This window comes from Alosa alosa, chromosome 10 (assembly GCF_017589495.1).
Source record: "Alosa alosa isolate M-15738 ecotype Scorff River chromosome 10, AALO_Geno_1.1, whole genome shotgun sequence".
Classification (NCBI taxonomy): Eukaryota; Metazoa; Chordata; class Actinopteri; order Clupeiformes; family Clupeidae; genus Alosa; species Alosa alosa.
In genome coordinates this window covers 12,639,599-12,663,744 of record NC_063198.1, presented here as the reverse complement: position 1 = coordinate 12,663,744, position 24,146 = coordinate 12,639,599, and the positions used below count along the sequence as shown (strand labels likewise).

The 24,146-nt window shown below is 47.3% G+C and overlaps 1 protein-coding gene across 1 annotated transcript in view; it reads right to left on the bottom strand.

Moving 5' to 3' along the window:
- The window catches only part of igsf21a (immunoglobin superfamily, member 21a), a 205,024-nt gene that overhangs the window by 76,079 nt on the left and 104,799 nt on the right, over nucleotides 1-24,146 (bottom strand). Inside the window, exon 3 of the mRNA XM_048254468.1 lies at nucleotides 7,866-7,987. Coding sequence (XP_048110425.1) covers nucleotides 7,866-7,987 — 122 coding nt within the window. The remainder of the gene's footprint in view (nucleotides 1-7,865; nucleotides 7,988-24,146) is intronic.

The window sequence follows — 24,146 nt, the reverse complement described above, 5'->3', positions numbered from 1 at the left end:
ATTCAAAAATTCTAATTAAATTCAAATTCAAATTAAACACAAAACTTTAGAAAAGGAAATTGTGGATTTGCAATTTGTGGTTGATAACAAAGGAAATTCAGAGCAAATAGAATTACTTAAAAGTAAAAAAGTGGAATTGGCTGATTTTTTGGGGGAAAAAACACAGGGCGCTTTGATACGCTCAAGAATACAAAATGTATCTGCAATGGATGTTCCATCTAAGTATTTCTTTAATCTAGAGAAGAAAAATGGAAGAAAAAAGTTAATTCATGCTGTGCACTCAGAAACATTGTTGACTAAGCCAAATGAAATAAGACAACGAGTAAGGAGTTTTTACTCAGAACTTTTTAAAAGTGAATTGGTTGGAAATCAGGAGATTGAACGTGGTTTCCTTCATGACTTGCCAACACTTTCAAAGGCTTCAGCAAAGATGCTGGATGGAGCTTTATCATTGAAAGAACTCTATACTGCCCTGATGGGTATGGAAAATGGACGTGCTCCTGGTATTGATTGACTGCCAGTTGAGTTTTACAAAGGCTTTTAGTCAGTTTTGGGGAAAGATCTCCATGAAGTGCTGAATGACAGTATAGAGAAAGGAATCCTTCCTCTGAGCTGTCGAAGGGCTGTGTTGACACTGTTAATGATGTTTTCTAAACAAAGTTCGGGAGGAGCCCTTAGGGATGATTGACAGCAATTAACTCACCTGTCTTCCGCCGCCAGGGTATTTAAGCCGGCCTCCTTATCCATACATCACACGCCGCGGCACTCGCAAAATTATCGGAGTCGCAAAGCCTCGGTAGGCAGACGTAATGGAGCTGGGTCTTTTTACTACTAACCATCCAAAAGCTACATCCAGTCCATGGGCTACAGCCACCTGGTTCACCAGCGTTTTCAGGTCAGCAAGGGTAAGCTACAACTATCGATTATGCTATAGCCTACTCACCCCAGCCTACTTCAAGGCTCTAACATCAGGCTGCTACAAGCTTGCGTTTTCACGTCGCAAGATTATCCAGGTAACTCGAAATGCTCTAAATTCTAACATGGCTCGCCACGCCAAGCGTCCGAAGTTTGTAGGCTATCCACTAACGTTATCCAGCGGAGGCCTATCTTCCGAAGATCACTCAATCCGTAATCCGTGTTGGCATCGGAAATGAACAGGTCTTGTTCATTCACTTCCTATAGTTGTCCAGTGACCTCTCATAAACTGATACTAGCGTTGTTGGATATTTAAACTACTTATAAATAACTGATAAGCCTCAACCTTAAGTGCCCAGTATTTCCACTGGCTTGTTCCGCAGTCTGTTTAAACAATGGAGCTGCGTCACAGACGTCAGCAATTATTAAAGCGATAGTACACATTTGTAATTCGCGTCAGGCAACGCAGACAGCAAGGACCGTGATTGGTCAACTCGTCCTGTGTCGATGGCCGACGTTTCATGTAGCTTCTACGGGGTATAGCAACAAGCTAGTTCACTGATATAAGCTTTGCAAATAAACTCAAGTCATATTTGGTTACAATGACTGGTTATTCGTATGTTTTTAAAATTAGCACCTCGCCAGCAAGCAGTGCTCTCAGCAGGCCCTCAAACCCCAGTCTACAGCCAAAATATATTAATGACACTCCTTGAACACCGGTTTATTGTTTCATTCCATGCCAACACCGACAGGAGGGAGTGATCGCCACCCCCCATTGACAACTTATAGAACTGTTTGCTTTATCGCATCGCAATGCATTATCTTATTGCAAGCTGCAATTATTTATGCCGTCTTCTTGTGTGACAGTTAGTGAAACACGACACTGCACTGATGTGCTCATCAATCAGAAGTGGCACAACTTTGGATATTAGCTAAAAAAAAAAAAAAAAACATTATCGCTATTGCATTGCTCCAATCTTTGGACAGCGGCACATATCCGCAGCACTCTCCATTTTCGCGGCATCTTGTTCCGTAGGTCGGATAGGAAATTCCATCCTCCTCTTTCTTAACTCCTATTTAAGTCCTATAAACCAATCTTTTCTCCTTCCCACTCCCTCTATTCATTCTCTTCTCCTGACCAGGAAGCAGGCTGCTCTTGACAGCGCTTTCCTGCACCACACGCTCCAGAGCGTATCACTCCGCTGCTTCAGCCACAGCCACGCCAGCGGTCCAGGTTCTTAACCACCGACTTCCTTCCCGCAGCATCTCCACCGTACTTCCGGATCCGACTCCACTTCCTCAGACGGCCCCGGTAGCGACCGCGTCGCTACTACCTCCGCCCCCTCTTTCCCTTCTCCACCCACTTCCCCCAGACAGGACCCGGTCCAGGGCTGCCCCTCTTCCAGTTGTTCCGATGACTGCTCCCTCCCTCCCCCTTTTTCCCCCTCCCCATTCCATTCCCGGAGTCACGTCTGTACAGCACGCCATGACTCATGAAGAGGCGTCCGTTCAAACTCACCTCGCTAGCTCCCTATTTTCTTTACGAGTTAGCGAGCACCTGGTCTCAGCCGGCGCCGGTAGCGACCATGTCGCTACTCCCTCCGCCTCCTCTTTCCCTGTCATGTTTTATCAGGTAATGGTATTCTAAAAGTATTCTTTCAGCCCAGGTTGAATTATTTAAGGCTGCCACAGATAGTACGGAATGAGCTGGGACCCAATGCAACAACAGCTTTAGGGAGACCCATGCAGCAACTGTTCCGCCGACCTCCTGCTACCCTGCTACAACGGCTCCGCTGAGCCCCAAGACCCATGCAGCAAAAGCTTCAGAGCTACAGGACCCATGCAACGACAGCTTCGATGAGCCTCAAGAACCATGCAGCAACAACTACTCTGAGCCCCAAGACCCATGCAACGACTGCTTCGCTGAGCTCCAAGAACCACGCAGCAACTGCTCCACTGAGCTCCTGCAACCCTGCTACAACAGCTCTGCCGAGCCCCAAGACCCACGCAGCAAAAGCTACACCGAGCTCTAGGACCAACGCAACGACTGCTCCGCTGAGCCTCAAGAACCATGCAGCAATAACTACTCTGAGCCCCAAGACCCATGCAACAACTGCTTCGCTGAGCTCCAAGAACCATGCAGCAACTGCTCCGCTGAGCTCCTGCAACCCTGCTACAACAGCTCCGCCGAGCCCCAAGACCCATGCAGCAAAAGCTACACCGAGCTCCAGGACCAACGCAACGACTGCTTCACTGAAGCCCCAAGAACCACGCAGCAACAACTTCGTCGAGCTCCAGGACTCATGCAACAGCAGCTACGCTGAGCCCCAAGACCCATGCAATGACTGCTTTGCTCAGCCCCAAGAACCATGCAGCAACAACTAAGCAGAGATCCAGGACCCATGCAACGTCGGCTCCACCAAGCTCCGAGAACCATGCAACAGCAGCTACGCCGAGCCCCGACCCATGAAACGATGGCTTCGCCGAGCCCCAGAACCATGCAGCAAATACACTGAGCTCCACGACCCATACAGAAGCAGCTACACAAAGGCCCAAGATCCGTGCAATGATTGCTCTGCCGAGCCCAAAGCCCCATGCAGCAACAGCTCCACCGAGCCCCAGGACCCAGGCAACGATGGCTCCACCGAGCCACAGGACCCAGGCAACGACGGCTCCAACTAGCCCCAGGACCCATGCAGAAGCAGCTCCGCTGAGCCCATAGGACCTTTAGGAACAGCTCCGCCAAGGTTCAGGACCCATCTAATGACTGCTCCGCTGAGCCCCAAGACCATGCAGCAACGTCTCTGCTGAACCCCGAGACCCTCGCGGCAGCAGCTCTGCTGAACCCTGACACCCATCGTTCCCACGGTTATGCAATACACGAATGTCCGCCGCTGAGCAAGCGCAACAAAGATCCACTCTTGCGCACTTGCCGCTTGCCCCGCTATACTTCGCAAGGGGTTCATGTCACAGCACTCTGATTCACCCTCCATCATGTTTACCGGCCTCTTTTGGGCTGCTGAGATGTAGTGAGTCTACATGCCCCTCGTCTCATTTCATTCCCGATGGCAGATCTTGAGAGTTAGACCAGGACACTATACGTTCACCACCAATCAGACTAAACCGATCAGTTCCGAAAAGGACACTCCATATTCATATCCAACTCTGCCTCAGATCCTCAGCTTTCATACCCATCTCACTACTTCTCATATCGGTCAGCTCAGCATCGCTACTAGCCCGCTCTCTTCATTTCAGATGAAGGGTACCCATCACTCATCACAGGTTCCAGACTCTAATATATATCCCCGTCAATCCGGTTCCCGCAGGCCGCTACTCTGTGCATTCAGGATAGGAGCTGCTACTACAGCTGCATGCATTGTCCTATCAGAGCAGCAATCAAGTACTGAGCCGTTGGTCCACAGATGCCTATCAGTCCTACTGTACATCCACTCCATCTAGTGGATCTATGACTTGTTAAGCAAGCGCAAATGTATTTCGGTAGTGGCCTTCCTTTCTGCTCTTTTTGGGGTGCAAGCGGCCATCGCTCTATCGCGATCTCCGCTTCAGGCATCTCATGACCACGGCCAGCTACCATTAATTCACTCAGTATAGCAATCATGCCGACGGGCGAACTAGTGAAATGATGTTTTCTAAACAAAGTTCGGGAGGAACCCTTAGGGATGATTGACAGCAATTAACTCACCTGTCTTCCGCCGCCAGGGTATTTAAGCTCGCAAAATTATCCCTCCTCCTCCCCTTACTCCTCCATTTCACTGATGGCCCAGTCACGCATCCTCCTTACACTGGGGGGTGCAAGCGGCCATTGCTCTATCGCGATCTCCGTTTCAGGCATCTCGTGACCACGGCCAGCTACCATGCCAAACACGCGCTTAGCTTATTCACTCAGTATAGCAATCATGCCGACGGGCGAACTAGTGAACCAAAAAAAGGTGACTTGACCGACCTGAAGCATTGGCGCCCAGTGTCTCTCCTGTGCATTGATGTTCAAATGTTTTCCAAAGCACTAGCAACTAGATTGAGAGAAGTGATGGAACAAATAATACATGTTGATCAAACTTACTGTATTCCTGAAAGGTCAATTTTTGACAACATTTTCCTTGTTCGAGATGCGATTGAAGTTTCTAGTAAATTAAAAAAGAATTTTGGATTTGTTTTCATGGATCAGGAAAAAGCTTTTGACAGAGTTGAGCATAAGTATTTATGGGGGGTATTAGAGGCTTTTGGATTCAATTCGGGTTTTATTAATTTAATTAAGGTGCTCTACAATGACATTGAGAGTATAGTGAAAGTTAATGGTGGTTTGTGTCCCCCTTTTAAAGCACTAAGAGGTGTAAGACAAGGTTGTTCATTGTCTGGAATGCTCTATTCCATGGCAATAGAACCTTTGCTTCACAAATTAAGGTGTAAAATGACTGGCTTTTCTCTGTCCAATTGTGAAAAGGTTTTTTGTTTATCAGCATTATGCTGATGATTTGGTTGAAGTAGTCAATGATCAAAATGATGTTGATACTTTGAATGATGTTGTGAAGGATTTTGGAGTTATATCATCTGCAAAGGTCAACTGAAAAAAAAAAGTGAAGCTTTTTAGATAGGTAATTGGGTAGATGGACCAGCCAAACTCCCAGAAGGTTTAAATTGGAAAAAAGGTTCAAATATCTGGGTGTCTTTTTGGGAGATGATAATACTGTACAAAAGAATTGGGATGGAGTCATTGAAAAAGTGAAGGGACGTTTAAAAAAAAATGGACATGGCTACTTCCTCAGATGTCATATAGGGGACGCTGTCTGGTTATCAACAATCTAGTAGCATCCTTTTTGTGGCATCGGCTGGCTGTTTTAGATCCACCATCAGGTCTTTTAATGAAGATCCAGTCAACCTTAATAGATTTCTTCTGGGATAAGTTACATTGGATCCCTCAGAGTGTTTTATATTTGCCAAAGGAAGAAGGTGGCCAGGGTTTAATCCATTTGCCCAGTAGAGCAGCTGCTTTTAGGCTTCAGTTTATTCAGAGGTTTCTTACTGGGCCAGAAGATCTTGTTTTGGAGGCCTGTGGCTTGTGAAATCATGCATCATGTGAGTGGTTTGGGTTTAGACAAATCTTTGTTTTTCCTGGATCCTCATGCAATACATGGTATGAATTTACCTGTTTTTTATAAAGGACTTTTTAAGATCTGGGGTTTATTTAATGTTAGCCGAATATCAGGCTCTCTTATGGACAGTGCCACACTGGCTGTACGCATGGGAGTGAGGTCCTTGCGTATGGCGGATAAAATCTTGCATTGCTGGAGAACAAAACTAACATCACGTGAGTGCAAAATGATAAAGAAATATGTTGATGGCATTTTGATTCCTGATAGAGAAGACCCTTTTCCTGAATTGTCACTTACAACGAAACTAAATGATTGTAAAGGTATTTTTTTGCCCCCTCCAAAAGAAATAGATTTTAGCGAAGTCAATGGTAAATGTCTTTACAAGAACTGTGTTAAAGTGATAAATAAAGAAAGACTAAATGGAAAGGTTGATACGCCTTGACGTTCTACTTTTGGTTTAGTAAGTACTGTTCAACCACAGTGGAAATCTCTATACAAACCACCATTAACTAAAAGAGCTGGGGACTTACAATGGAGGTTACTGCATGGTATTTTGGCAGTTAACTCTTTTATTTCTGTTTTAAATCAAAATGTAAGCCATGAATGTCCTTTTTGTTTGGAGAGAGAGACTGTTTTTCATGCCTACTCAAATTGTTTCAGACTGCCACCTTTGTTTAAGTTGCTGGCAGAGCTATTAGAGTGTTTTGGAGAGTTTTTCTCTAATCAGACCTTCATATTGGGGTTTAAATATGTTCAGAAAGAACGTTGCAAGTGTGAAATGATTAATTATATCTTTGGGAATGCTAAGATGGCCATTTATATAAGTAGGAAGAATAAAATTGAAAAAGACTCTGACCATGATGTAATTGACATTTTTATTCGCCTGGTGAAATCAAGAGTAAAATTAGAATTTGACTTTTATGAAACAAAAGGTGATTAATTCTTTTGAAGAAGAATGGTGCCAAGGTGGAGCAATATGCTCATTGGTCGATAATTAATTATTTTTTTCAGGTTATTTTCTTTGATTTTCAGTTTTTTTAAAAAAGAGTGATGGTTTTATGGTAATGTGATCGTGTTTTGTAATAAAGAGCGGTTAAAATCTCAAATCTCTCTCTCTCTCTCTTTCTCACACACACCTCTTCTTGCTCTGTTAGTCCAGACCTTATGTACATAAAACAGAATACTTTTTCAGGCAGAGTGCTGCAAAAATGTGCAAAAAAAAGACCATTGTGAAAGAGATGAGAGGGAGGGAGAGAGAGAGGGAGGGAGAGATATAGAGACACAAAAGGAAGGGAGATGAAGTTCTAACAAAAGCTCCTCTCCTGCAACACTGCTCACAGCTGTGCCTGGGGTCCACAACACTACCTGGTTAGCGCAAGAGAAAAAGTAGCAGGGCATCACAGTAGGGATTTTGAAATACCACTCCAAATGTTCACTGAGCTTCTCTGAGTTGAGCTGAACTGTTTGTGTGAGTGTGTGAGTGTGTGAGTGTGTGAGTGTGTGTGTGTGTGTGTGTGTGTGTGTTTGTGTGTGCCTCTTTCTTTTTATCCTGAACATGGGAGATGGCTCATTTCGACTGCTCCCAAAACTAGAGAGTGAGTCAGGCACCGAAATAGCTTCACTTTGATGTATCGCAGACCGAGAAACCCACACTCAGAAACCGCAGTGACCACACAGAGCACTCGGACAAATCAATAGAGAGCACAAAAAACAAAAACAAACAAAAAAATCCCTCTATTTAACCGTACAGTGTGCTTACAGAATCATGTGAAATCCGAGTATAAGGTTTGCATCAGCGTGTGTGACAGAGTGAGAGACACAAGGAGGCCAGCTTCTTACCGGACTGTCGACTGGTACACCAAGTCCTCTCTCCTCCTGTAGTCCTCCATGTGAGAGTAGTTGGTGTTGAACATGGCGTCGTACGTGAAGATCTTCTGCTTGATGGTGCCCCCTTCTGTAACCTGCCAGAGAAAGGGAAAAAGAGCCCGATGAAGAGACTGAGAAACATTCATGCTTTATGCAGAAATAAGGCCCGTATCACTCAGCTCAGCTGCCACATCCATAAGGCATTAAAAGAATTTTTGCTCTCTCGCTGGAGGAGAACTCTTTACCCACAGGGGATAACGCCGGTGTTCTCCCATGACAGCCCTTCACTGATCCATACAGCATCGTAATCTGTGCATTATTTACCAGGTGGATTGAGGGGCTTGAATACAAAGTGCCTCCTGACAGCTGTGTTGCACTGTGGTGTTCTGCTACTGTGTGGTGATGTGACGTGCGGTGCGGTGTGATCTGGTGCGGCGGGTGTCGGTGAGACACGTGTCTGTGCGTGGAGGCAGCGCACGCCGAGCAGCCGCACGTGGCACAGCCGTAATAAAGTCTGAAGCCCTGACGGCGTTTTTGTTTGGTGGCTAACCACCGGGCCTCAACAGAGCTAATAGGTTGTGACGAGATACGGAGGATAAAGACAGAGAGAGAGAGAGAGAGAGAGAGAGAGAGAGAGTGAGTAAGGGAGAGAGAGAGAGAGAGTAAGAGAGTAAGAGAGGGGGGGAAGATGGATGTATAGCATAGGCCAGTTTCTTATCCACCTCCCATCCACCTCCAAGCCCATCACCACCATCCTTCCACACCCACCACCACTGGAAGTAAATGATAGAGCACCGTTCTCATTGTTAATGTTCACCAGAGAGAGAGAGAGAGAGAGAGAGAGAGAGAGAGAGAGAGAGAGAGAGAGAGAGAGAGAGAGAGAGAGAGAGAGAGAAGTCGCTTAGCATTTGAATGAGTCTGATTTCTCCAGAAGAACAGCAGACAGACATAAAGCAAAAGGGGGTGACAGAGTTTTAATGGAAGCACTAATGCTCCTTGGAGGGCAGGAATTGTTCGTAGGATGGAGCGGGCATCTTGGCGGGCGGCAGGGAACTTGCGAAAAGGTGGGTGGGTGGGAGTTGGGCTTTCTTCTTTTCTCTTTCACTGATGATATCTTTTCTACCTCTGTGCCCAATCCTTTCTGGGTTGGTAAAGATGTCCAGCGTGATGTATGTGGTTAGTCTGGTGTACACGAGTGCACCGTCAGTGGATTGGTTCTAAGTTCTTGGTATGACTCCAGCAAACGATTAGAAATGTCCCTGTAAGTGAACTAAGGGGACAGTCCAGACTGATTGTTTGGCTCTGAGGAGTATAACCCTAAATGACTTTAAGTCCATCCTATCAGCTCAGCCCATAGGCTGGCAGGTTCATGCTAGGCTAGCATAAATAACTGAAAAACATCATGGCTTAAAATATACATAGATACATAAATACATAGATCACTGAAAGCTCTGGATTTACACACTACAACCCAGCTTGCCGACTACAGTATCGCATAGAATGCACAACAGACATACTCTGCATGGAGGTTATCTCATTTTCTCAGCTAGTTTTAGCACAGCGTGATACTCAGCCCACAACAAGAGTAAAATCACTAAAAATACTCCTACACATGTAGCAAGAAATGGGCGAGACACTCATCTCACTCAGGCTACATCGAAAGACACTATGAGGCAAAAGCAACAAGCCAAAGTCAACAAGTACCTCAAAGGAAGGGGTGAGGTGGGGGGAAGGGGGAGGGGGTGGAGGTGTGCTCCTAAAAATATGCCACTCAGTACAAGAGCTCATTTGGCTCCGCCACCATCCTCAGGCATTCCTTGAGTGACACCACTTTGCCCCAAGAACGCTTGGCACCGCACTTCATAGGCTGGAATTATCGCCACCATCTGTTTTGTCTGTAAGATTGCGACTCAAGTGGAGTGTTGCACTCGTTGCCGAATGAGGCAGCCGTGTATAACCCCATCCACCCCCCAACCCCTCACTCCCTCGCCTGCCACCGCTCACGGTGATGTCTGGTGCCAAAGAGGTCAGTGTCTAAAAGCAAACCTGTGTTTGAAAAAAGAAGCATTCTCTCCCCTTCACCCGCACGCCGAGCGCGAGCTGTTCACCGCCATCTGTAACCGTCCCATTAAAACTTCCTTAAAAGGCACGGAGCATGCAAGACTTGATGTCTGACACCATCTGAATCACAGCATGCACATGTGGCTCAAGTGTCCTCACTTGCCTGGATGACTTTCTCTGCGTGCAAAGCTCCATTCTTTCCTCAAACCGCCTCTTCAGAGGGGAATAGTTGGCAATTACTTGGCTTTTTACACACAGACACAGAAGAAAAACACACACACATACACAAAATAAATCAAACAAAGCAGATGAAAAACAAAAAACAAAAGAGAGAAAAATGAGTTGAAAGGGAATTGTTCACGCGTACCTCCTGCGTTGAGAAATGATGGGACAAAGCTTTAGAAGTGACAAACACCGGTGCGCCCGAGGCGGCTCGGGCAATGACATTTCAGCGGCGACCCTCTCTTTCATCTTGCCGCGCTCCCTTTATGCATACGTATCGAACTGCCCTCAACAGGCCTGCCTTCATTCTCACACTCCTCTTTCTCACTTGTGCGCAGGATATGATAGGGCTGTACAATGCATTCACTCAAGTGGTGGAATAACTCCAAGTTGTGATCAAAATCAAAAGGGCCTAGAAAGGCGAATAGAAGCAAAAGAAAACAACACAAAACAAACAAAAAAAAAGAACATGAAAAAAGAACATGATGACTTCTCTGTGAAATGCTTACAGATACTGAGAGCAGACGAGATGGGAGAACCGAATGTCAAATAGTGGAGTAATTCTTTACTGAAGTTGTGGCACACGGATGTGATAAGGGGAGGTGTGGGGAAAGGTGTCTGACCCACAGAAATGAGTTATTCACACACAAAATAGGCAGGCACTGAGACCCTGAGTCGGCTGTGGACGTGTGGAGGGATCTGGCTGTCGTGTGCCCTCTGTGGATCTTGGCACAGCTGACAGATGTTGTTTAAGTGCAGGCAGGTCGTAATGTGGCTCTTCTCCTCTCTCTCTCTGTCTCTCGCGCTCTCTCTCTCTCTCTCCTCTCTCTCTCTCTCTCTCTCTTTGTCATGATCCCTCTGGGATTTCTGGAGAGTTCTCCATGCTGCTGAGAGACGTGGCGGATCACACCCAGGTGCCAGGCAGGATGAGCTGGCGCTCGAGTGAGTCACTGCACCGAGGACAACGACGGGGCGGCAGTGCTGACACCCGCACCGAAAGACAAGCCGACGTGGCGCAGGCACACTCCTCGTCTCACTGACCCCTAATGAATGAAGCCCTTAATTAAGATGGGCCGGTGAGTCCAAGCGAAATGACACCTGTCTCCAGGGCCTGGATCATCACAGACGTGCACACACACACACACACTCTCAAGCACCTCCAGAATGTGAGGACGAGGGAGGGAGGGAGGGAGAGGAGAGCGAGAAATGGACAAAGAGAGGGAAAGAGCGAAGGATGGAGCGAGAGAGAAAGAAGAGAGAGGAGGGAGTGGTAGCCAGATGAATTGGCTTTGATTGAGAGAGCGAGGTCGCTGAGGGAGGCAGCGCTTCACTGTTGGTTACTTTTTGTTGAACGGGGGCCACGTATTGGACGCGCAGCACAGAGAAGCACTGGGGGGGAAATCGCCTCCAACATTCTGCCATCTGGAGATATGAAAGGCAGGACCGGGTGGACTCGTCATGGCCCTCCCTCTCATCTATCTCTTCTTCCCTCTCTCCTGCCATCTCTTTCTCTCACCAACTCCCTCTCTCACTTTCTTTCTCTCTCACTCCATGGCTCCTCAATGTCTCTCTTTCTCTGTCTCTCTATTTCTCTTGTTTCTAAGTTTCTTGTCCCCTCTTTGTCATTCTTTCCCCCCTCTGAATTTCCTCTCTCTGTCAGTCTCTCTCTCTCTCTCTGCCTCTCTCTCACCCCATCATTGTTTTGCCTGGCGCCTCCTCCTGATATCCCTTTCCCTGGCTCCCATGTCTCTCACTCTATGTCTGTCTGTCTGTCTTTCTATCTCATTGGCTCCCCCCCCACCCCCTCTCTCTCTGGCCAGTTCTAATGGCAGGCTCCGGTGCAGAATGACGGGGCGGAGGCTGTCGGGGAGACGGTGGAGACAGGAGCGCCGGCCCGTCTGCCGTCAGGCCTCATCAGACAGCAGAAACCCTCCCCTTCCCTTCCCCTATCGTCTCCTCTACCCCAGATAGCACCCAGCCTCCTGCCCCCAGATGAGGGCCGCACCTGGGCCAAGTCCGTCTCTGAGCCAGCCCATCATCCCCCCCACCCAACCTCTTCCCCCCTGGCCCACCCAACCCGCCGCCGGCACTCCACTAAGCTCACCCCCGCTAGCCGCGAGACGCGACTCTGGGCGACTTGGCTTATCTGAGTCGGCCGCCACTATTTTAGGGGAGGCCTTGGAGGTTGAATCAGACAGCGTGGTCCAGACTGCGGGCCAGACATGGCTCAAGCTGCCACTGCGACTGATGGCGCTCGAGGACAAACAGGATGTCTCTATTCTGTCCGAGAGACATTCTGGAAGATCGAGACGAGCGGTGACTCATTATGTAAGCTTGACCTTCCAGGTGGGTCTCTCAAAAAACAGCCAGCGTGCAGTCTGTGCCGCCAGACAGACAGTACTGAAAGGACTCTATAGTTGAATGCTACAGTATATCTTACAGCATTTATGTCTATTCATGTACTTCTTTTTTCCCCATCAGATGGGCTTATTGAGTCATAGCGGCATGCTTGTAAAGGCCTGTGATCGTGAATGAACCAAGATCACACTGGCAAGTGTAGGGTGAGCAAAGACATAAAGTGAAAGGGATTATGCTTGCTGACGGCTGGGCTTAAGATTTGAAATGGACATCATGCTGTGATATTTAACCTCAGTCAAGAACATGAACGTGTCATTCCCAAAGATACGAAGCATTTGATGCGATTGGAACAAATGTTTCTTTCTATAGACTGGATCACTTTGTTGCTCATTGTTTTTTTTGTATTTATTTTTTTAGAAAACAGAAAGAAAGAAAGAAAGAAAGAAAGAAAACATGCATCAGCACTGGGATGTTTTGGCTCAGAGTGACATGATATAACACAAATATGTTGATGAAATGCGCGCACACACACACACACACACACACACACACACACACACACACACACACACACACACACACACATACACACATAAGGGTGGGTCTGTGGAGGAGGGCCTCTGTGTGGCGCTGGAATAGCACTGCAGCTAAACAACAGAAAGGGTTCCACTGGGTGTTTGTGTTTTGTTTGTGTTTGTGAAAATGTTTGTGTGGGTATGTGTGTGTGTGTGTATGTGAAGAAATAGCAGTGTGCGGTTATGAGACAGACGCAAATGCACACACACACACACACACACACACACACACATACCCTGTTTGACATGTATACACACTCACACATGCATACAGCAATTTGTCTTGCTTTGCCCACAACCTGTCCATCATGAAGCACATCACTCCTGGGGCCTTGTCCATCTACAAGGTTCCCCAGCAGCAGTAGATCTGCAACCCCGGCAGCCTGGCTCTGTAATTGAGGGACACGCGATCATCATGAGTGCCACAAGTGTGTGGTAAAATACGTGTTTAATGAGATTAATTTCTGTCCTTACAGCGATTTCAGGAGCCATTGAAGCGGCGACAAAGAGAGATGATCAGCGCATTGTGGCGAACCCGCGTCTCACAATGCCTCATCTCCATGCTAATTTGCCTAATATTGTACACTCACAATAGGGGGAAATTGTAAATCCTCGAGGAGCACTGTTCTGCGCCGACGCTTTTGACTAATGAGCAGCGCGGTGAGCTGAGTGGCGGCAGCGGCGTCGGCCCGCTCGTGGTAACAGAGAAGTCGCCGTGATTGCCAGTGCCGCTGCGCCAATGCCACAAAACCTGAGCCGAGACCTGGAACTATTGGCTTTCTCTTTCCGCCGGGTGGCAGTTTTCGAGTGCTCAATTGATTCCCGTCGGTTGAGGCTCAGATCAATAGTGGTTATACTTTTTAGGACACATACATGGGGGCCCTCCGTGTGCAACAGGACAGCTCAATCAGCTGCACTGGCCGAGACTGCAAATGAAATACTGATCATGCAGACAGCTGTGCCTGACAGTAAATCAAAGCGGCTTGGACAACCTACAGCTGGTGTGTGTGAAGACGCCTTGATCAACAATGCAATGTGACAAGAACTGGACGCATCATCCTAACACCTTTCGAACCCAATCCAGAACACAAAATATTTGCATTTAGAAGATGCTTCTCATCTGAAACTCTTCTGTTGTTTGTACAGATATATTGCACATTTGTATCAGTATGTGAGTCCCCCCTAAACAAAAAACCCATGATCATGCTGTTTTGAGAAGCTTGTTCTACCCATTATGCTATTGGAACAACTGGACATTGTTTTGTAGCTTTCCAAGAAAAGAGGTCTTCCTTTGAAGACTCAGCTGTGGAGTTTGTTTCCTGGTTGGAAGCTATGGCAAGCCCTTTGAGCATTTATTCTGCAGCAGCTGCGTGGGTACACTCTTGATCTCCAGCATCGCGGTCTAATCACAAGAAGACCCCCCTGAGCTGCCTGAGAGTCATCCCTCTCTGGTTAACCTGTGAGCAGAGAGAGCTTAGTGGAGCCCACCCACCCCCACCACCTCCACCTCCCGCCCCCTTGCAACCACATCAGAGCCCCGGTGTGTGTCGGAGGGGGCTGTTTTATGGATTTCACGCTCCAGATGACGGCCTCATCTCCTCCCTTCACCCCGCCGGGGGAGACGCAGGAGGAGGGTGGAGGGCTGGAGGAGGAGACTGATTCGCCTCTGCGGTCGGTCTCGCTCTGATGGCACGGAAGGGGGGATGGATAGAGGTGGGGTGGGGATCTCCGGTGTGCAAAGCATGCCATCACTCCTGCACTATCGCCGGCTTACAGAGGTGATGGCTCCCATGGCAGCATAGCAAGAAGGGGAAAGAGGTCTAGGCTTTACAAGGGAATTCTGGGAAACTGGTGCTAGAGGATGGACTTCCATGTAGAAAATACTTCACCTCTCCATAACCAGAATGCCTTGCTATCATACAAACAGAATAATGATGAGGTGAAATAGAAAAAGAAATAGATGACTACAACCTTCAAACACGGACATGTGTCTGCATATTGCAGTCATATTTGCCCATGACAGCCTTCATCGCTCCCTGCCTGCCTTCCTGGATGAGGTGCACATGTTTGCAGAGTGATGAAAGGCAATGGGAGGCTCAGAAGTGCGGAAGCTGAGGCCTAGCGCCCACTGCTAAGCATGCCGATAGAGCCGATAGAGATGTATATCAGGTTGGCACGTAGACACCTTCCCCCCCCCCCCTCCTCACACTCCCCTTTGTCTGATGTGTGTCATGCGCTCTCTGCATGTCCTGTCCTGTCAGAGCAAGAGTAGAGAAGAGAGGAGCGCCACGTCGAGCTGAGTCGAGTCCAGTCGTGCAAGAGCGACGCCGGCGGCCAGGGCTGGCCCCGGCTCACCGGAGCAGATTGCCGCTTGAGGGGATTATGTCTCAGGTCCGACCCTGAATCTGCGGGGACACCTGATTGGATACGAGTGGTGGGGGGGGGGGGGCAGAGGTGTGTGGGATGAAGATGGGATATACAGTAGGGTGTGTGTGTGTGTGTGTGTGTGTGTGTGTGTGTGTGTGTGTGTGTGTGTGTGTGTGTGTGTGTGTGTGTGTGTGTGTGAGTGCATGTGTGTGTTGGGGTGTGATGTCGGTGATGAGGGCCTGTCGTCAGATGATTCCGGGAGGTCAGCGTTGACGCAGGTGCAATTTGCCGCCTTGCGGAATGAGACTGCTGAGAAACGGTCAACGCCTCTGTCAATCAGTTTGCCAGAAACAACCTGGCTCCTGTGGCTGTTTTCATTTCTCTCCTTCTCCCTCTCTCCTTCTCCCTCTCTCTCCCTCTCTCACTCTCTTTGTCCTAAAGTCTTCTCACAGGGCAAAGAAATCAGAGGCGCCCAGACAGGGAGGAGATGCCGGCTCTTTGCTGTGCCTCTCCTTTGCTTCTGATGCCAGAGACATATCTGTCGGGAGCATATTTTAACCTGTCAAAGTACAGAAGGAAGGGGGAGTAAAGAAATAAATAAATTAAAAACATAAAGAGAGGATGAACTGGGGAGGGGGCGGGGGTGACCCCATCCCATCTAAGTTCTGACAGCTTTGAATCCTGCGGCAGAATTTCAAGAAAACCAGCTCACGATGGCCGACCTTTGTCTGGCGTGTTAATTGTGTGAGCACACTGCTCCAGTAGGAACTCATTAATATACTGTCAATTCTGTCAGGAACACTTTCAGAACGGAACACACAAAGAACACAGGGCTTGTGACACACTCCTGTTTTTTTTTCTGCCTGAATTAAAAAAAAAAAAAAAAAACACAGAGATGTTATATAAGACCTGAATCAACTGAGAAACAAAGTTGCATCTTACATAACCCAAAGGTTGCAGCTCAAAGGCATGGAGAACAGTGTAGAAGAATTGAGGTGAAGCCAGCCTTGCGAGACAGCAGACGCCCAGTTTTGATTTGTCCACAGTCAGTCTGACTGAAGAGTACTAAATGGATGGATATCAAAGCTAAAATGAATGTCAGTGTCAAAGTGCAGTTTGTCCTTGGGGCTGTCTGTTCTTTGGTGAGACCGGTGTACATTTCTCCACTTTGTGGCACCTCATTTTACAATTTTACTCGCTGTTCCTTGCCGGGTGATCGGCACTAGTACTCAACGTTCCAGCAAGTTCTGTCTCCATCATGTTTAAGAAGTGGGGGTGTGGGGAAAGTGTGGGTAAGCCTGGTGGGGTGGTGGTGGTGGTGGTGGAGGGGGTAATCTCTCCTCTCTTAACACTGCAGATGCCTGCTGGCACATAAGGGTGCATTGGGTGCGCTGGAAGACAGATGGTCCAAAAGACATTTTGGGCCGCATAGGAGCGGCATTGGCTGCATATGCTTAAATGACTACAGAACACCACCTCCTGCCCACATCACCAGCCCCTACAGATACCAGGCCTCCCACCTGCAACCACACACACACACACAGCTGAACAAGAAAAAAAAAATGTGTTGCTTGCGCACAACGAGAAGGAAAACTGCGAATGTGCTCAAATAATAAATGAGCTATGTGCATTGGGCTCTCTGTCTGTGGTGCACATTTCTGCAGCAATGACAGCTTTCCTAATAACATGTGGGCCACTGAAACGTTCTGAAAAGGACATGAGACGGTCCCATGTTCTCATTCACCGAAAACTCCTTAATTACATTCTGCAAAATATGTCCTTCGTATTTTATCAATGGTACCTGGAGAAAATCAAATCACCTTGGGAACACATTTATTTGATAATTGACTTCATGGTGAGCAGCATGTGCATGAAATGATGTATATATGTGTATGTATATTCTCAGGGTAGCGAGGGAGAGCGATTGCCATCCCGGTGACAAACCTCACGGGCTGCTTGCTGGCAGTTTGTGGGTTACACCTATTTAAAGCCCCTGCCGCCTGTGCCTTGGGAGGCTTATCAGTAATCCAGTGCAGGGATTTCGCTTTTATTTCGCAGTGATGAGGTGTCAGGCAGGTTACTAGGGATTAACATACAGATTTCAACCAATCCCGCAATGGGGTGTGGTGGAGGAGTGGAGTGGCGATGAAGATGATGAAGAAGAGGAAGATGAGAAAGCATACTTTTCCCACATTGCTGGGGTAAATAATTCATCAGTCGGGCGAAGTGTGTAGTACACTAATGAGGTTAATTACTTTCATGCATCAATTTCTTAAACCTCGCACACACAGGGACTTCATTCATGTTTAATAGGACATGTTAAGAGTCCAACTGGCGAATGCCCAGATTAGGTGCTTGTGTTATTTACCTTAGCTGTACCACTGTCACAATCTCCCACATGTGCAACCAAAGCTTCCACAATCAGTAACGCTTCTCACAACAATCATCAAAAACAACAACAACAGCAACAACAAAAATAAATCCTCATGCAATATGTCTATATATATTTTTTTTTTGGTCTTTTGACTCTCATTTTCATCACATCTAATCAGATTTGTTGGCAATGTTTTTGTTTGTGGGTCTGTTTGTTTTGTAGTGAGGTATTGACGCTGTGGTCTCTGCGGTGTGTTGTAATGTTTTGTGGCAGTTGAGCGCGCATGGCCCTCGGGGCTGCATTTGGGAAGAGCCAGACTCATGCTTAGCCGAGCTAAACCTTTAGTCAAGCGATGGCCATCAAATATTCATCCGACTGTTTTCTGTGGCTCTCTCTCTCTCCCTCTTACTGTGTTGTTCTCTCCCTCCTCCTCTCTGTCTCTCTTTCTCTTTCTCTCTCTGTTGCTCTGTACTGTATATGTGAGTCTCTTGCTACCCACCCATACAATACTAAATATCCCCCCCAAAAAAGACGATGGGTTAATAATACATTTTACCATTTTAATCACAAACATGCTCTAAACAAGTCTCTAATTTTGCCAATAACCCTGTGCAATATCTCCAGACTGCATTTTGTGGTGGACCTGAGGGCATTCACATCATTAATTGACTCTGACAGGCCTGCGTTGCTGCTGCTGCTGCTGCTATTGACCACAACTGACCAGGCTCGGTCGTTACACGTCTCCGCCGACATACAAAGTGCAATTAGCTGCCATTTACCTGCACGGCATGTTCCACTTATCAATGCTGACTGTTTAAAGAAGCCAAGATCACTTGTCTGACTCTCTCTCTTTCTCTCTCTCTCTCTCTTTCTCTCCCTTCCCCCTCTGTCTCTGTCCTCACGTTCTCTGTGCTAAATTAGAGAGGAGCTATTTGCATGTGTTAAGTGCTGTAATGCTCCTCTGGAGCGCTGCGTAAAGGCCCCTCTCCCTGGTCTCATGGAGGGAGGTAAATGCCATTGCCTCAGGATAAAGCTGGGCTGGCGGAGCCTCTGACGCTGCTATTGCTGGAGGTGGAGGCGGTGGTGGTGGAGGTGGAGGAGGTGGTGATGAGAAGTCTTTAGTCACACTGTGAGGCTGCTGAGTGAGGAAGAGAAGAGAAGAGAAGAGAAGAGAAGAGAAGAGAAGAGAAGAGAAGAGAAGAGAAGAGAAGAGAAGAGATGCCACGGCATCGCACTGCAGCACTTTCCATAGAGGGAAACTAAAAAAGAAGTGTGTTGGTGTGTGTGACGTGTGTGTGTGTGTGTGTGTGTGTGTGTGTGTGTGTGTGTGTGTGTGTGTGTGTGTGTGTGTGTGTGTGAAAGATCATAGGGGTATGTGGGAAAAAACTGTTTCTCTCTCTCTCTTTCTCTCTCACTCTCTCTCTCTCTCTCTCTCTTTCTTTCTTTCTTTCTTTCTTTCTTTCTCTTTGTGTATGATGTGTGTGTGTGTGTGTGTGTGTGTGTGTGTGTGTGTGTGTGGTGTGTGTTTGTGGGAGGATGTGTTTTGCATGCATGAATGAATTTTCCTGTTTGTAGATTTTTCAGAGAGGGCATTCTCCCTGGAGAACTACGATGCAGAGTCATGGTCAGGTTGTAGTAGCAACCAATGTGCATCTTAGAGTGCTGTGCAGCAAACACATACAGTACACACACACACACACGCACACACGCACAGAGAGAGAGAGGGAGGGAGAGAGAGAGAGCAGCAATTTCTGTCCCACATACCAGAATGATTTTTCATACACACTAATGTGTACACAATCACACACACACACACAATAAAAAATACACAGAGAAACAAGTAACTCACTGCTCCACACCTCTGTGAAATGTGCAACTAAACAAAACCCTTGCACTCAAACACACACACACACACACAAACACACACACACACCCCCCAGCCTGCAGCAAGAGGGACCCCAGCTGTGATGACATTAAAGGGCTTCTCCCATGCCAAGCGCACTTAAGCTGACACATTTAACAGTTATTTCATTTAGTTATTTATTTATCTACCCATTTATTTATTTATTTCCATTTCACAAACAGCTCTGACCTGTCAGTCTAAAAGAAGGCTGCCACAAAAATACCCCCTGCTTGGCGTCTGCTGTGAGATTTCTGGGATGGGGTGTGTGTACTGTATTTGTGAGTGTGTGTGAATGTGTGTGTGTGTGTGTGTGTGTGTGTGTGTATGGAGTGCGGCAAGAACCCCCACCCCCCCAGAGAGATTGACTCCCCAGCAGGACTACTAATGTGCAGGGACAGCCGGGGCTGCATGTTCGTTTGATCCCTGCCCTCTCTTTACACACACACACACACACCACGCACACACACACACAAGACCCCTGTACCAGCTGGAATGTGTGTGTGTGTATGTGTGTGTGTATGGGTGTGTGCGTGTCTGTACACGCCCATATGTGATAGACACACAGACGTCCACTCACCCACACATAGCAGTGCTACTTGCTCCTGCTGGGCTCAAAGTAAAGCTACTGGAGATGCACCGATTGCAATATTCTGGGCTGATTCCAATTTCTGTTTTTTCATAGAGATTAACTTGACAATTTCAATTTTAGCCGATTCTGATTTCAGTTTTTCGAACCACTTTACAGCACACGCATATATTTATTTTCTATCGTTTCTTTAATAGAACATTTTAACATAGAAATGTAATCAACTTTTCAATAATGGAATGGCTGTTAAAATGTATTTATTTTTTTAAGTACAGTAGAACTACTAGGCCCACTCTGTAAGTCGCTGCTTGTTGACATCTTGTCATTATGTATGATCGCTAAACTTTGATTTGATTTTAATGTTGTGATCATTTACTGTAACTCCATTCAACTGCGCTTGTTGTTCAGCTGTGGGCACTATTTGCAGCAGGCGTAGTGACGGGTGGTGATGAGTGTTGTTTACGTAATGAAGTGACATCTTAGTAAATTCCACACAATATGGCAAAGCACAGCGTTCGCTTTCTGTGCATAGAAAAAACTCAGCATTAGTGCTTTCTTTGTACATCCAGCCCTGAGTGTTGGCCCTTGTTAGCTTCTTCAGACTTTGCAAACTCAGCTGGGGGATGTTGTTTCAAGTGAGGCACACGAGTGGATTTGACCAGCATAAAATTGACATATCTCAGACTGACCTGGTCACTTGAAAATCGGCCAATTCCGGTAACAAGCCAATCAATCGGTACATCTCTAAAAGCTACCCACTGCACTCTCCATCCTCCCTCAGTCTGACGTAAATGAAAACATGCACACACTTGCTGCGTGTGTGTGTGTGTGTGTGTGTGTGTGTGTGTGTCTGTGTGCGCGTGCCCAGTGTGACCCTCATTCAACAGCTTTGTCTGAAAGCAAAAGAGGAGAGAGAGCCTAAAATGACTGCCTATAGCGAAGTCTTTGTCACCGGTGAAAAAAGCATGTAATTGAATGGCAACTGTGATTTAAATTGGTTACTACCACTTACGTTTCAATGTGTGTGTGTGTGTGTGTGTGTGTGTGTATGTGTTTGTGTATGTGTATGTGTATGTATATGTGTGTGTGTGTGTGTGTGTGTGTGTGTGTGTGTGTGTGTGTGTGTGTGTGTGTGTGTGTGTGCTTGTGTCTATGTGATGTGTGGGTATGTGTCAGCATATGTATGTGTGAGTGTACCAGTGTGTGAGAGTGCGAGTGAGTGAGTGAGCGTGTGTGCATGTGCTCATGGTCCTAGGTCTGAGTGAGTGAGCGTGTGTGCATGTGCTCATGGTCCTAGGTCTGAGTGAGTGAGCGTGTGTGCATGTGCTCATGGTCCTAGGTCTGAGTGAGTGAGCGTGTGTGCATGTGCTCATGGTCCTAGGTCTGAGTGAGTGAGCGTGTGTGCATGTGCTCATGGTCCTAGGTCTATGTGTGTACATCTGTTTGCTGTATGAGCGTGGTGTGCGTGAGTAAAGGTTAACTTGGTCATGGCACTGGCAGAAGGATGGCGACACTGTCAAGAAGCAAAGGGGAGGGCGTGCAAAAGTGCTGCATCCTTCCCATCATCACTGTCGCCATGGAGTCGAGGAGAGGATGTAGGGTGAGGGGGATAGTGTGTGTGTGTGTGTGTGTGTGTGTGTGTGTGTGTGTGTGTGTGTGTTGGGTGGCCGTGTCAGTACTGCAGCTTCTCCTGAGAGAGAGAGAGAGAGAGAGAGAGAGAGAGAGAGAGAGAGAGAGCTGGAGGACTGCAAGGTCTTGTGATCAAGCAGCAGCAGCTAATGAGCCAGGACACAACAGCATCACATGCCTGATGCACAGGCTATATATGTGGAGAGGGAGAGGGGGAGAGAGAAAGAGAGAGAGGGGGAAGAAAGAGAGATTTGAGGAGAAAAAGAAAGGAGCGAGATAAAGGCAGGCATATTGAGAGAGGAGAGAGAGAAATGGGGAAACAGAACAGAGAACAGAGAGAGGAGAGAGAGATAAAGAAAGAAAGAGTAAAAGAGAGAAACAGACAGAGAGAGAGAGGGGGAAATACAGATGGGACGCAGTGGTGCACATGGGCAGAAGCAGGGACAGTCTCTTTCTCTTTATTGTCACTCTCCATCTTTCTCTTTGTCTTTCTCTCCCTCCCGTTCTTTCTTCCCTCCACCAATCTCTTCTCATTAGTCTGTTTCCTACAGAAGTGCACACCACTTCAAGTCTGCTGCAAGCAAAGGCTTGTCACACCAGTGGGGGAGAAAAGAAAAGAGAGAGAGAGAGAGAGAGAGAGAGAGAGAGAGGCAAGAAAAGAAAAAAGAAGGAAAAAATGGTATTGTTTCCTCCCACCATTCTCTGCCGTGGGAGTCGAAGGCGCTACGCACTGGAATCAGAAATGGCAACAGCAAAAACACACAAGAGGCAGCAGTGCTCAAAAAGGACAAAAAAAGAACAGGGGGATGGGGGGAGGGGGTGGAGACTGGAGGTGGAGCCATCTTTGAAAATAAAATATAATGTTATCTTTTAACTACTACATGTCGCCAGCTCCTGACTGTCTAAATTTAGCACCCCCCTGATATGGAGTGTCTCTCTCTCTCCCTCTCTTCTTGTCCTTTAATATCTACAACTGCTTTTTTGTTTTGCGTTTTTTAGCTGCACTGTTTCCGCCAAAAGACCGCCTGCCACTAACGTGTTAGCGAGGTGTACCGGTTGTACACATAGCGTTCACATGCAGATGGGGTAACAGCCTGGTTGGGAGAACCCGCACATTTCCCAGGAGGCCCTGGCCCCACAAAAATACCCTTGGCAGTCAGTTGGTGATAATGAAAAGGCCGTCTGAGAGCTCCTCACCAAGGCATAATAAATTGGCAACTGCCAAGCCCAAGGGGGCCAAGGGGGATGTGGAGGTAGCCATGTATTATTTACAAGACAAGACAAAACTGCTAAATCAATTTCCTTTTTGTTGTTGTTGTTGCTGCTGTGGTCATCACTGTCATCGTTTGTTGTGCAGTTAGGAGAGCACATCAGATCCCTTCATGAAGCTCCCTTTATGAAGCCACTCTCGCCACCAAACCCTTCACTATACACACAAACACACACACACACACACACACACACTTACATACACACAAAATGTTTAATAAGAACACTGTGTCAACCACAAGCACTTTGGGTAGGGTCCAGGGGTGTAGTGGAGGCTAAACGCAAGTAAACACAGTTTATCCACGTCTAGGAATCATTTAATACCATTGGTATTGCTATAAACATTGGACAATAACCTCCACCATCATCAATTATGTTCTGAATACCTGTTTAAAAATCCAATACCGCATGGCACAGTCCATCTTACCGTGATCCCAGAATTCATAGTTTACCCACCTCTTATTTTACCACTACACATCTGGTAGGGTCAGCAACTTATTGTATGTGTGTGTGTTTCTTGCTGTGTGTGAATGTATATGGTATGTGTGACTATGACTGTGATCCACCACCGTACTGTTTTTCCTCTTATCTTTGCCACTCTTTCGGCTGTTGAGTGAGTCTCTGCTCCCCTATAAGCAATCCCCTTTCCAAACTGTTCCAGCTGTTAGCAGTAGAGGCACTGCAGAAAGTACAGCAGAGCCATTCTCCCTGACCGTGTCTGAGCCGCCCGGCCCTCCAATCAACCTTTGCTGGCTCTCCCCTGCACTCCAGCCCCTACCTGATGAATGTTGTGGACACAATCCAAACCAAACCACCAATCAGCAGTCAGGCAAAACTCCTGCACACACACACACACACACCTTTGGACACACACACACGACGCCTTGCGACGCCACGCGACGACGCGCGA